The 15,110-nt window shown below is 38.3% G+C and overlaps 1 protein-coding gene across 2 annotated transcripts in view; it reads left to right on the top strand.

Annotated features, from left to right (window-relative positions):
• Positions 1-13,658, top strand: part of LOC112151011 (B-cell receptor CD22) — a 14,770-nt gene extending 1,112 nt beyond the window's left edge. The window contains exons 2-8 of one of the 2 annotated variants that reach the window (XM_036217382.1): positions 320-409; positions 560-949; positions 1,242-1,544; positions 1,620-1,880; positions 2,829-2,907; positions 2,988-3,018; positions 11,943-13,658. In XM_036217382.1, the coding sequence (XP_036073275.1) occupies positions 322-409; positions 560-949; positions 1,242-1,544; positions 1,620-1,880; positions 2,829-2,907; positions 2,988-3,018; positions 11,943-12,179 (1,389 nt within the window). In that variant the 5' untranslated portion in view covers positions 320-321 and the 3' untranslated portion in view covers positions 12,180-13,658. Of the gene's footprint in view, positions 1-294; positions 410-559; positions 950-1,241; positions 1,545-1,619; positions 1,881-2,828; positions 2,908-2,987; positions 3,019-11,942 lie in introns of those variants that run through there. The other variant, XM_036217383.1, reaches the window with a different exon arrangement.
• Positions 13,659-15,110: the final 1,452 nt, after the last annotated feature.

The raw sequence follows: 15,110 nt of genomic DNA, 5'->3' as shown, positions 1-15,110 counted from the left end.
TGGTGAGAAAACATTTACTTCGTCTTCAGAGTTTCTCTCTTTATATTATTATCATCTTTGAGAAAATATTATAAAGAGGTCCAATGAAGTAAGGCTATTAAATAATTATATTTCAGATTGATTTTTCAAAAGCAAATAATCCTGTCTCTGTGAAATAATACTTGAAGTGATTTACTTTTTAAAGATTGATTAATATAAATGAAATTATTAATTAAGCTGTGAAATTTGACAAATACACATGGGTTGTGTTTTTTATTCATACTTATAACTTCTTATTAAGGGATACAAATTGTTCCAAATAATCTTGTAGTTTCCACAGAGATGAAGGATGAATGTAGGAGTTTGAAAGCAGCTCTGTCTGTGAACGTGCTGACAGTCTACATGTTCCTGAGTGTCTTCTTCCTTCCAGGTCAGATGTTTGTTCTCTCTCATTTACTGACATTTTTCAATCATTCATTCTTTCATTTATATCTCATTCTAATGTTGTTTACACTGCAGCTAAACTTCAGTTTGTTTATCAGAATTCATCATTAAATCCACATTTTCTTCATCATTCCAGGAGTTTGGGCTGAATGTAATGAGAAATCATTCCTTCAGATGACTGCACCAAAGAAGCTGGAAGCTCTGAATGGATCCTGTTTGATAATTCCATGTAGCTTTAAGAAAACACCAGAAAATGGAGAGCAGTTGGACAACAGCAAACAAATCATTGGAGTTTGGATTAAAAATAATACTCAGTTCTTTGAAAATCCCAAAAATGTAATTTTCAACAGCAGCAATCAGACAAACATCTATCCAATGGAGATCATTGGAAACCTGACACAGACAAACTGCACCACTTTGTTTTCTAATTTGACCACAAAATATACAGAAAGATATTATTTTAGGATTGAAGATGGAACATTTAAAGCAGTCGACCGTTGTAATTTCATTGAGATAAACATTCAAGGTAAGAACTTTAGCTATGTCATTGACAATTACATTGATACTTTCTTTTCTACTGAGATAAATTACATAAAGTACATTTGATAACAAACTTAACTCAAATAAGAAATGGGGTTTATACAAATAAACTCCTCTTGTGTCTGAATCTTCTGACAGTAAAATCTGTCCAACACAAGATGTCTTCAGCTTTTATCTGTTTGGGACAAGTTTAAACAAACATTTTATATAAAAAATGTAAACATTTACAGTCTCTGTGTTTGTGTCTGATGAGTTTTTTCTCTGTGTTTGAAGCACAGATTCTCCTCAGAGTCCCAGCATTGAAATCCCAGATGATCTGAAGGAGAAGACGTCTGTCTCCATCACCTGCTCGGCTCCCACTCCCTGTCCTCACTCCCCTCCTGAACTCACCTGGAATCTCCAAGCAGACTCTCAGAGACAAACGGAGACAAACACAGATGGAAGCTTTACAACTAAAATCCAGAAGACCATCACTCTGTCAGACACTCATGATGGATTCACCATCAGATGTTCTGCCAGATATCCTGTGAATGAAGGACCACCAAAGACAGGAGAGACTCTAAAGAATCTCAGTGTTCCATGTAAGTGATCTGTCAGCACATCACACTTCAGCTGCTTCTGATGAATAAAGTTCCTGTGTGTCACATTTTCCTCAGATGCTCCTAAGAACACCTCAGTATCCATCAGTCCATCAGCTTCAGTGTCTGTAGGTATCTGGGTGAAGATGACCTGTTCCAGCAGAGCTAAACCTGCTGTCATCAACTTCATCTGGTTCAGGAGCAGCAAAGATGGAGACCAGAAAGTAGCTGAAGGAGAATCTTACAGCCTGAATGCAACAGAAGGAGGAGCTTTTTACTGTGTGGCTACAAATGATCTTGGGAACCAGACGTCTGGAAAGATTGATCTGATTGTTGGAGGTAAAGGAAAAACTTTCACAATAGCCTTTTACCAGGATTTATATGTAAAGAATGTTCTTATGTCAGTCCTTAACTGTGAAAATTGAAGTTAACCAATATTATTTAATTGGAGTAAACTAACCAAGCACAGTATTATGATCACTAAAAGAGATTTAGACATGCAAAATCAATTGTGGGGAAAAACAAAACCAAAACAGAGCCAACTGAAGAACAACTGCAGACAAATCATCTGAACTTCAAATGGTTAATATCTAAAAGTCCAGGATCATAGCTTTTGTTAAACGCAAATGCAAAACAGCTAAAATAAATTAATAAATAACAAACTTTTCTCTTGAGACCAAAATACAACAAGAAACTCTTGTAGTGAGAAAAAAAAGCTTAATTTCAATTAGAGGTGATAAAGCAGAATGCATTATTTAATTAAAGAGAAATTCCAACCTTTAAGACTATCAACAGGTCAAACTAGAAAGTTTTTTTTAAGTATTATATTCATAAATAAATAAATGTAACCTAAGCCATTTAGTCCTTTACTCAAACTCTAACATCTGAGAAACATTGCAAATAATTCATGAATGACCAGCTGCACTGAAATTACAAACATTTCAACAGGAGAATTCATTAGATTTAATTCTGAGCAGACAATCTTATGAGAAATAACTAGCAAATGAGGAACAAGACAAGTAAAAAAAGAGAAAAAGAAGAAGAATCTGGTCTGGGTCACACAGTGTTGTAATAAAAATGTGTTGGTCATGTCAAGAGAACTTCCTCTAAGTGTCACAAACATTTCAAAATGATGATTTCTTTGGAGATTGGACAGTGAGTGTATAATTTTGCAGGATAAATATAATAAAGTTTTAACAATTTTTTTAGGCTTTCGTTTTAGTTTTTAGGGAGCTTTTAGTCACTCTTTATGTTAGCAAGTCTAACTCTTTTCTTAAATATCTTCAGATAATCTATATTTAACATACTTCATCATTGGAGGAGTTGCTGTGACCATCATCCTTATCTTCTTTGTTATCTGTATTTGGTAAGTTTTTCCCTCCAGATTGACTGCATTCAAACTATTGTCCCTTTGAACAATTGTAACGTTTCTCTGATGCCTTTCAGGCGTTTTAGGAAAAATCAGAAACAGCAGCAGGTCAGTAAAAAATCTATTTTACTACAAAATACTTATTCTAAATGAGTATGCATTGATTTAGTATTAATAATGTACCAGAGTGCTTTTAGTTAAATATGAAGATGTTATGCTCGTTTGTTCTTCTCCTTTTCCCTTGTTGGTAATATTTTGTCCTGTTCACTGAAGAAGTTACTAGCACATACCATTAATATTCATATTCATATTCATATTCATATTCATATTCATATTCATATATTTATATTCAATCCAAAGTAGAAGTACAAAAGAAAAGGCCCACAGCCAACCAAAAAAAGACTTTAAGCTTTATTGTGCCCTTAAGCCGAGTGCACACCGCACGTGGAAGCGCTTTGGAATGGAGGCTGCTTTCATACACGTATGGTGTAGTTCACACCAGACGTGAAGCACCGCGGTTCTCCGCGACTGTCTCGCACAGTGCAGCAATCATTTCGCCATCTTTTTCTTTTTTTGCACAAGTCACAAGTGATCCACGTCAATCCTTGCAGGAAGTTACGCAAAGAAACACGAGAAAATGCAGTCAATTTTTAAAATGTAACCAGTTTTTTACAATACAATATTGCTTCAACATATGCAATCATAGTTTTGTATCTAAACAGACTAAAGAGATGAATATACAGGATTTCTATACAGCATCAGAAATCCAGAGCATATCAGATGATTATCTATAGTCATCTGAATCTGCTCCAGACCCCCGGCACCGATCAATACAGAAGATCCTCCCGATGATGTTGATCTGAGCATATCCCAGAGCTCCGTCACCGATCAATGCAAATGACTTTCACAGATGATAATCATTATCAGGAAGAAAAATTATCTATGTTAGTCAATGCAAAAAAAAAAAAATCAAAATGTTCTCATTAAAAAAGACAATTTGTGCAGATTGTTTTAATCAAAGAATAATAACAATAAAAAGTAATAATACGTAAAAATAATAATAATAATATTAACAATATGTGCGGAATCAGTGACACATCACAGTTTAGGAACAAATTTAAGGCGACATAATCGTTCTTCGTTGTTATGACTAGAGACTGTCATATCAAGGGAATTGTGCTCAAGTCATCTGGAGTTCAATCGGGTCAAAGTTCACATTCAGCGGTTTCTTGGGGTCACATTTCACATTATGCTTCAATTAAAGGATCAAACATACGAAATCCCACAATTCTCTAAGTCTTTCGTGGTTTTTACTTCCAGAGGTTTCGTCACGTCCGGTGGTCCAAGTGGTTTGACAAAGATTCCAGAGTTCTGCACCCGAGTGCTTTGGATCTGTTTTCTCTTTCGTAACAGTCTAGCGTGCTTTGCTACATCAGCATGATATTTCGACAGGTGATCATTTAGATAAACAGCCAAACCCTTCTGGTGTTTGCGTTGTGTCATCAGAGCTATCTTGTGGTTTCGATTCACAAACCGGATCAGGATCGCTGGTTTACCAAATTCTTTCTCAGAGGAAGCGGATGACAGACCTCAACGGTATGTTGGTCCAAGGAAGTCCCTTTAGACGCAAGAATTATTCCAATCTGATTCTCCACGTCGGTTTAGCATCCGTCACAGCTCCGTTAGCATCCAAGCTAACATTAGTAGCACCAGGCCGTGCCCTGGGTTGTAGTTAAAGTTCTGTGAGCATAACATTATTCATCCGTACTTGTTAATCCATGTCATGCATTACCTCATTGTTCATTACATGCCTTTTCCTGTCAGAAATCTTCCACGGGTTGTAGCAGTGGTAATAGCTTAGACTCAAGCTGCATCAGTGCTGTTATTTTAGCGTCCATGAGAAGCATTGGAGATAGCTCAGCTTGAATATTGGCAAGCACGATTTTGAGCTCCGTCAAATCGGCTTCAAAAGTTTTATTCAGTGCCATGTCCAACTCTACTCGTTGCAGTAGCTGTTTTGCAGTATCTTGGGGATTAAAGTCGCTTGTGAGCAACTTTAAAAGACTTTAAGAGCCGAAGAGTTGAGGAGAGTTGAAGACGCTTCTACTCGATCGTGACGCAGAACTGGAAAAATTAAAAATATAGTTATAATTAATGATAAGTTCATTTGAAAAGGGAGAGATAAAAAATCACAAACCACACAAGTATCTTATTTTTCAAGTCCAGTCTGTCTGTTGATATGTTACCTATATAAGGCTTAGTCACCCGTACATGGCTGGTTTGGCCACTCTAAGGGACGCTATGAAAATTTAACATACGATTGCTGTGTGTATGTGGTAAATGTATCATTAAGTATTTGTAGAGATAACGTAAGTTACATGCACTTGTGACGTACAGGTGATGCTGTAAGGTGTGTGCATTGGCTCCTTACTGACAGGGGTCAAGTGTTGCATGTGGTATGTGCAGGTGATATGTGGGTGCAAACTACACTCTGATTATCTGAGTCGCTCATTTCTAATAACCAGGCAGTGTCCAACGAGTACACATTTATCACAGGGACTTTTGTAGTGTGCAGGGTTTGGGCTGAGTTTGAAAAAGGCAATATGGTTTGCGTGCATTTAGCATATTTCACCCTTATTTTCTGTTGCGTGTTAGGTGTTCACTATGACTTATTATTGCAAGGATATGTGCATGAAAATTTTTGCTCTACAGGCTCAAAGAGCGGTATACAACCGTGATATTTTTTGTGGGCCACTTGCGTCAGGAAGGGCATCTGATGCCAAATCTTAGCCAAATCAAATATTCAAATCAGACCTGTAATATCCAAGCATTATCTGTCGAGGCCCGGGTTAACAACGACCGCCATTGGTGCTGTTCACCGACAGGTTGCCGGTGGAAATTGGACTACTGCTGGTGGAAGAAGGAGAGGAGGAAGGCGAGTTCGTAGGGAGAGAGAGAAGAGGAAAGTCATTAGTGTTGGACTGAGAGTTGGGACTTTGAATGTTGGAACTATGACAGGAAAGGGTAGAGAGTTAGTGGACATGATGCAGAGGAGAAAGGTAGACATACTGTGTGTCCAGGAGACCAGGTGGAAAGGTAGCAAGGCTAGAAGTTTAGGAGCAGGGTTCAAGTTGTTCTATCATGGTGGAGATGGGAAGAGAAATGGAGTAGGAGTTATCCTAAAGGAGGAGTTTGTTAGGAGTGTTGTGGAGGTAAAAAGAGTGTCAGATAGAGTGATGAGTCTGAAGATAGAAATGGAGGGTGTCATGTTCAATGTTGTCAGTGGGTATGCCCCACAGGTAGGATGTGAGCTGGAAGAGAAGGAGAAGTTCTGGTTGGACCTTGATGAAGTGATGATGAGCATCCCTGGAAATGAGAGAGTTGTCATTGGTGCAGATTTCAATGGTCATGTTGGTGCAGGAAACCGAGGTGATGAGGAGGTGATGGGCAGGTTTGGTATCCAGGAGAGGAATGTAGAAGGACAGATGGTGGTTGATTTTGCAAAAAAGATGGAAATGGCGATAGTGAATACATTCTTTGAGAAGAGACAGGAACATAGAGTGACCTATAAGAGCGGAGGTAGAAGCACACAGATAGACTACATCTTGTGTAGACGGTGTAATCTGGAGGAGGTCAGTGACTGTAAAGTAGTGGTTGGTGAGAGTGTTTCCAGACAGCACAGGATGGTGATGTGTAGAATGACTCTGGTGGTGAAGAAGATGAAGAAAAAGAGGGCAAAGGCAGAGAAGAGGACAAAATAGTCAAACATGGGTTTCAACACCAGAGCTGCTGGGTGGAGCACAGCTGTGATTGACTGAAGACCTTCACCAAGCTGTTTCTTGTGAGGCCTATATGTTCCGGTGGAACAGATGAAGGTGACGCACATCCTCATGGAAGACAGGAAGAGCAGCAATAATTAAAAGCAGCTGGTGTCCAGTGGACTTTGCAGCAGAAGTAGAAAATTAAAAGAGACATTTACAAACACCGAAGAGGCAGCCGGGAAGGACTGTAACTGTAAAATAAAAAAACTTCTGGAAATGGACTGCTTGCTTGATTCTTGCAGATATTATTGACATTAAAAGACTATTTGATTTGTGTTTTCTGATTTCAAGGTTTTTCAGCTAGTATTAAAGGCTCAGAAATGTCCAACTCAAACAAACTCAACAGCAAACCAAAGAATGTGATGAAATGAAATGTCACAGTGGTGGACCATTTGCACAATAGAAATAAATTGTGGAGAATGGAAACTAGACTGGTCCTTTTTTAGTGAAATCCTGCTACATCTTTGAGTGGATGTCTCTTATCCCTTTCAAGTGGGGAAATTGTAAAAAAGAAACATAACATGACAATAGTTAAAGCCGAAAAAAGAAGATTGTCGCATGACTTTCAAAAAACAGTTGAAACAGGCTCTGGGTGGTCAGGATGAACTCCCAGATGATTGGATAACTACAGCTAATGTGATCAGGGAGACAGGTAGGAGTGTACTTGGTGTGTCATCAGGAAAGAGAGTCGATAAGGAGACTTGGTGGTGGAATGAGGAGGTGCAGGAGTGTATACGGAGTAAGAGACTAGCTAAGAAGAAGTGGGACACTGAGAGGACTGAGGAGAGTAGACAGGAGTACAGGGAGATGCAGCGTAAGGTGAAAGTAGAGGTGTCAAAGGCCAAACAAAGAGCTTATGATGACTTGTATGCTAGGTTGGGTAGTAAGGAGGGAGAGACTGACCTGTACAGACTAGCAAGGCAGAGAGATCGAGATGGGAAGGACATGCAGCAGGTTAGGGTGATCAAGGATAGGAATGGTAATGTGGTGACAGGTGTCAGTGGTGTAATGGAAAGATGGAAAGAATACTTTGAAGAGTTGATGAATGAAGAGAATGAGAGAGAACAAAGAGTAGAAGAGGTGACGGTTGTGGAGCAGGAAGTAAGAAAGATTAGTAAAGGTGAAGTGAGAGGGGCTTTGAAGAGGATGAAGAGTGGAAAGGCTCTTGGTCCTGATGATATACCTGTGGAGGTATGGAAGTGTCTAGGAGAGATGGCAGTGGAGTTTTTGACCGGGTTGTTCAACAGGATCTTAGGTGGTGAGAAGATGCCTGAGGAATGGAGAAGTGTGATGGTGCCTATTTTTAAGAATAAGATGATGTTCAGATTTATGGTAACTACAGATGAAAATAGCTGATGAGTCATATAATGGAAGCTATGGGAAAGAGTACTTGAAGCAAAACAGAAGTGAACATTTGTGAGCAGCAGTATGATTTCATAACAAAAAAAAAGCAATAATGATGCAACATTTGCTTTGAGGATGTTGATAGAGAAGTACAGAGAAGGTCAGAGAGAGCTCCACTGTGTCTTTGTAGATCTGGAGAAAGCTTATGACAGAGTGCCCAGAGAGGAACTATGGTATTGTATGAGGAAGTCTGGAGTGACAGAGAAGTATGTCCGAGCAGTGCAGGACATGTATGAGGGCTGTAAGACAGTGGTGAGGTGTGCTGTAGGGGTGACAGAGGAGTTCAAGGTGGAGGTGGGATTACGGGATCAGCTCTGAGCCCCTTCCTGTTTGCAATGGTGATGAAGAAAGAAATGAATCTTTATTTTTCATGTGCAGCATCAACATCGGTCAATAGTACAATTAAATGCTTTGGATGGGAAGCCATGGAACTTGCCAATTTTTACTTGTACATTCAATAGTATGTAAAGTGTGTCAAAGTAATACAAAAAGCAATAATTAAAAGGTATGGACAGGCTGACTGTTGAGGTTAGACTATGATGGACTATTATGTTTACAGATGATATTCTGATTTTTAGTGAGAAGAGGGAACAGGCGGAGGTGGAGTTAGAGAGGTGGAGGTTTGCCCTGGAAAGGAGAGGAATGAAGGTTAGCCGCAGTAAGACAGAGTACATGTGTGTGAATGAGAGGAACCAGAGTGGAAGAGTGAGGTTACAGGGAGAAGAGATAAAGAAGGTGGAGGAGTTTAAGTATTTAGGGTCAACAGTACAGAGTAATGGAGAGTGTGGAAAAGAAGTGAAGAGGAGAGTGCAAGCAGGTTGGAATGGGTGGAGAAAAGTTTCAGGTGTGATAGAAGAGTTTCAAAATAAAAAAGGAAAGGAAAGGAAAGGTGTACAAAACTGTAGTGTAGAATTGGGACAGCCGTGTTGTTTGACCTAGAGAGGAAAAGACAGGACGCAGAGATGAAGATGCTGAGGTTCTCTTTGGGAGTGACCAGGATGGATAGGATCAGGAATGAATACATCAGAGGGACAGCACATGTTAGAGGTTTTGGAGATAAAGTCAGAGAGGCCAGACTGAGATGGTGCAGACATGTCCAGAGGAAAGATGGCAAATATATTGGTAGAAGGATACTTAGTCTAGACTAGAGCTGAAGGAAAGAAGCCTAGAGGAAGACCAAAGAGGAGGTTTATGGATCCAGAGAACCAAGACATGGAGGTGGCTGGTGTTAGAGCGGAGGATACAAATGACAGGCTTAGATGGAGGAAACTGATTCACTGTGGTGACCCCTGAAGGGAAAAGCCAAGAGGAAAAGGATTAGATTCACTTAAATTGTATTCATTTGTATTGCACCTGTCATTCAGATTTAAACACAAGGCACATTAAAAAGCCAAGTATTAAAAAATCAAATATACACAAACAAGACATTAACTCAAAATCAACACCCCTTTCTCCCCTGGTTTCTCTCACTGTCCACCCAGTTCCTCCAGTATAAACCTTAACAACCAAAATGAACCGAGACTGAAGAACTGTTGTTCTGAATAAACAGTCTGGCTTGGTACTGCTGTGCAGAAACAATTTTACGAGGATCCATTTATTCTAAAGCCCAGCCCAGCCCAGCCCAACTACAGTGGTCATCACTGCAGCACCCACCCAGCACAGGGCCAACTCTACAGAGCGGGACCCCAACCACCCCAATGAGAATGGACACCACAGCAACAGCCCCCTTGCAGGAGGAGCCAAGAGGGTCCAGAACAGATGAAGAATAAAGACATACATTTTAGAAAAGCGTTGAAAATGATTAAAGCATACACTTAATGAATGTGAATATAATCATTATAAAAACAGGGTTAGTATATTAAAATGAAAATTTTGTATAGAAATTAACAATGAAATTATTCAAATAAAAGTTAAAAAATACATTTATAAAAAGAAAGATAAAATTAAACAAAAGTCATGGAAAAGCCAGGTTAAAAAGGTGGGTCTTGAGCCTCTTCTTGAAAAACTCTACGGTCTCTGTGCCTCTGAGGTTTTCCGGCAGGATGTTCCAGAGGCGAGGACTGTAATGGTGGAAGGAGGCCTCTCCGTGTTTTTGGTCCTTACTTTAAGGCACAGGTGTCGAACTCCAGCCCAGGGGGCCGGTGTCCTACATGTTTTCCAACCAAGCTGCCATAGAAGCTTCTTATTGGCCAAACACACCTGATCCATGTAATCAGCAGGATATAAGGCAGGGTTTCTGGAAAACCAGCAGGACGTCGGCCCTCGAGGACTGGAGCTGAACACCCCGCTTTAAGGACATCTACGATACCGCGCAGACCTCACTGTCCGCGAGGGATCTTAGGTCAGGCGGTTAAATGCAGTTGTGTCAACTTGCCAGAGTTCTCTGAAACATCTGTAAAATCCTGAAATTATTAGTAAATGTCATCATTACTTCATAAAATGGGACAGGGGTGTAAATATTTTTGACCGGACGGGCTATAAAAGGTTCTAAAATTTGACTGAAGGGTTGGACCAGGAGCAAATCCGTGGAGTGGTAACACAACACTATATAATATATATATTATAATATATATATATATATATATATACATTTATATAATATTTATATATGTATATAAAGTAAGGGCTGAATTCCATCAGGGAAAAACACAGATTTAGAGAAATGATGTGGGGATGACCCAGTCTATGGTAATTTAGCCTCAGTAATGATAATAGTTTGACACTTTTTATTACTTTCTTAGTTCTTTATTTAGGGCTGGGTGATACTGAACATTTCGGTTTCGATCCGATACCAATATCGATACCAATATCAATACCAATATCAATATTTTTTCGAAAATGCGGTGGATGTGACAGAAACCTCAAAATCTCAATTGTTTTTAATTGCTGTGAATTTTTTATTAATTCATAAACCTAAAAACAGAATTAGGATGATATTTTTAAATAAATGGAAAATAGTTTATTAAAACAAAAAAATATTTTCAATTAAATAAAGAGTAAAGACGTGAATACAAAACAGTCAACATACCAAAAGAAACATGTAACTATAAACAAAAATAAATCAAAATTTTTAATGATAAAAAAAAAACTGGTGGAAATATAAATAGTTTCCAACTTTTAGCCTTTATTAATAGATTAAAAAGAATTAAAAAGTAACTTGTAAAAAGCAACTCAGCATTTAAATAGAGTGGAAAAAGGGTGAACAATGCATGCCGCCGTATGCATGGACCGTGATATGTTGAGATCTCACAGGACTGGTGAGAGGGACGAGGAAACCATGGGTCCTTTTTGCTGATACAGAGTGAATATATCGATTTCTGCGAGCAAGTATCAATTTGATACCGATACCATCCATCCATCCATCTATTTTCTTGACCGCTTTGTCCCTTTCGGGGTCGCAGGGATGCCGGAGCCTAACCCGGCTACTGATGGGCGAAGGCGGGGTACACCCTGGACAGGTCGCCAGTCTGTCGCAGGGCCACAATCACACACACATTCACTCTCACATTCACACCTAGGGGCAATTTAGAGTCATCAATCAACCTATGAAGCATGTTTTTGGATGGTGGGAGGAAGCCGGAGTCCCCGGTGAAAACCCACGTATGCACGGGGAGAACATGCAAACTCCACACAGAAAGGTCCCAAATCCCGATACCGATACCAACAATCAATATTTTTGGTCAGTTCGCCCAGCACTACCTTCAATTAAAAATAAATCCAAAAGCACCTGGTGTCTGTTTATAAATTAAGACTTTCTCCTTCATCTTTACAAATGTCATTTATCCCTGTTGTTGATGTTTTCCACAGCAACAACCTACGTCTGAGCTTGAACTTCAAAGTCCAGCCCCTAAAACTGAAGATGACCTTCACTATGGAGAAGTGAACTTCAAAAAGAGAGCTGAAGATTCTTCAGCCTCTCCACAGGACAGAAGTCAGCATCAGGAAACGGTGTACGCAGAGGTCAAAGTGTCTCAAAGAGGAAACGGTTCCACTCAGACTGCTGACAAAACAGAAGATGTCTATGCTCAAGTGAAGAAAAAATGATGTTAGTTCCACTCAGAAATATGTCTTATCTGTTCCTTAGTTTATGGAAGCATAATAATTTGTTCTTTCAATCCCTTTTCTGCTCTGAAAATATTCTTGTTTATGTATATTATACTCTAGGAATTATCACAGTTTATTCCAAAGATGCCAAGAATCCCAATATGTTAAAGCAGCTGATGTTTTTTTTACTTTCACAGTTACGCTGATGATACTCAGCTTTACATCGCCGTATCTTCTGATGACCTTGAACATATAAACACTCTTTTAAATTGTATTTTAGACATCAAGTCATAGATGGCAGAAAACGTCTTACAGCTCAACCAGGACAAAACAGAAGTTTAAATCATCGGTCCTGAAGACAAGAGAGAGGATTTCACCACATCTTCAGAATGTTAAACCCTCTCTCTGTGTGTGAAACCTGGGCATTCTTTTAGACTCTGAGCTCAATTTTATCCCTCACATTAAAAATGTAGTTAAGACAGGATTTTATCATCTTAAAAATCTTGCCAGAGTCTGTCCATTGTCTCTTCCCAGCACAGAGGTGCTGATGCATGCTTTTATTTTTAGTCGTTTAGATTATTGTCATGCCCTCCTCTTTGGTTTACCTAAAAAAGCTCTTTCAAATTTACAATTATTACAGAATTTAGTGGCACGAGTTCTGACGAGGACCAGGGGGCGGGACCACATTACACCAGTTTTGAAATTGCTGCATTGGCTCCCTGTGCGTTTCAGGATTGATTTTAAGATTCTTTTAATGGTTTATAAATGTTTTAACAGTTTTGGGCCTTCGTCTTTAAGTGACTTTTCTTTTAAGATATAAACCCTCGCAGACCCTGAGGTCCTCTGGCACAGGCCTTTTAGTTGTCCCTAAGGTGAGGACCAAAACATACAGTGAGGCTTCGTTCTCTCACTTCGGTCCTCGCCTCTGGAACAGCCTGCCGGAGAACCTCAGGGCTACAGAGACCATAGAGGTTTTTAGTAAGAGGCTCAAGACCCACCTATTTTATTTTCCTTCTAGTTAGTCTCAAATGGGTATTTATTTATGTATTGTTCATTAAGTTTTAATATATATTTTTATCAGTGTCTAATTTACTTTGTCCATTTATTGATATTTTTCTTTGATGTTTTTACAGTTTTTTGATGTTTTTTAGGTATCACATTTTATTATCTTTCTCTTAAGTGTTTTTCCTTGGGGGATCCTTTGTCCAGGGGTTACCGGTTCTGTCTGGGGACGTTGCCACGGTTGTCGCCCTTTCGGGGGCGGTTGGGGTCTGACTTGCAGCTTGTGGAGTGGACCCCGCTGCTGTCCCTGTCTGGGTGGGCACTGTGATGATGTTCTGTGGATGAGCTGGCTCCTGGTATGAATTCACCCCCAAAATACTGTTTCCTCATAGAAGAGCCAAGCCCAGGTTTTTAAGGTTTATTTTTAACTTCTATAAATATTAATTGTTTTCCGGGATCATGTCTGTATGGGTTTATAGAGGGAGGGGGGTGGGTGGATTGGGTTTCTCTCTTTTTATTGATTGATTTATTTGCTTGTTTCTGCTTTTATTTGTAAATCTTTAATAAATAAAGTTTGATTTGATTTTAAATAAAACATGCCTGAATGAACCTTGTTCAGTTTGTTTCTTGTCTTTTTTAAAGTTGCAATGAGTCATTTCATTCCAGCAGATGTCACCATATGACAATGTAGTTTTAATACTTTAAGTCAATGAGGTCTCATCTGGCCAGATCATTTCATATTATTGTTATTAACAGCCTGATGATATCTTGCGCTGGTAACATATTTAGGTAATACTACAATTACGGAGGCTGAGATATTAGTTATAATAATCTATGGCTTTCTGTTTGGAACACACTGTTTTACATCACAAGGGTCAATCCTCTCCATCCCTTTCACTCATAGTGCAGAAAGAAACAAACATAACCAGATATAATAACTAAAAACAAAACAGTCAAACAACAAAACACAGAGCAAAAAACATGAAATGATTTGATTTGTTTTTACTGAAAAAGCCCAGATTTTATTTTTATTTCCAGGCTTTTTGTTTTGTTCAGCGCCATTCTCTTATTTGTAATTTTAAAAGAATCTATTTTATGGTAATCAATTTTTTGGGGATATTTCTAAATGTATTTTTCAAAATGATACAAAATAAAAAAATAGTGTTTTTTTATGTTTAGTTTATTAATTTTAACAAAATGTATTTGTATGGAGAGCAAAACATTGAAAGTTGTTTAAGGTTTAAGTTGATTTATTCTGGAATTGTATCAGCCTGTTTCCATTCATATTTATATTCAAAAAGTTATGTTTTAAAGTTTTAAAGATTTAGTTTTACTGTGTTCAAAAATCCTGTTCAGCTGCGACATAAAGTGTGTTTTAGATTCTGGCCTTCTGCTTTAGGGCATTGAGTCCTCTTAGAAATTTCCCAGAACTCTCTGCAGAAAATTAGTGAGCATTGTTGGTTACTAGATTGATGAATATAGACCACAATGATTTGTCATTTGAAAAAAAAAATGTTTTTAAAAGATTTTTTTTAATAATTTATTTGGCTCTTTATGATCAAAACAGTGGATTCATAAATATTCTTGGTAAAATGTTGAAATTGACGGAATATTCAGCGTTTAAAAAAAGAAAAGAGCATGGTGTCCAAATTGCAGCTAAAAGGCAATTGATATTCCTGTACTAAATAGAATGAATTTACACCACCTGATATGTTCTGAACGTACAGGTATGTAATAAAGACCATATTTTATGGTAAAAAAAAATCAGATTCTACGTGAAAAAAATAATTAATCAAGTACTCTAAGATTAAACAAGTTTGCATTATATGAAAAGTAAGTTTAGTTTTAGCCAAGTATAAACATAAACATTCAAATTCTTAAATAACTAGTGAAAATATAAACCACATGCAGTTTATTACATTTCCAAAT

This window comes from Oryzias melastigma, linkage group LG20 (genome assembly GCF_002922805.2).
Source record: "Oryzias melastigma strain HK-1 linkage group LG20, ASM292280v2, whole genome shotgun sequence".
Lineage (NCBI taxonomy): Eukaryota > Metazoa > Chordata > Actinopteri > Beloniformes > Adrianichthyidae > Oryzias > Oryzias melastigma.
The sequence above is the reverse complement of the archived record's forward strand: the minus strand, read 5'-3'. Positions and strand labels throughout refer to the sequence as shown.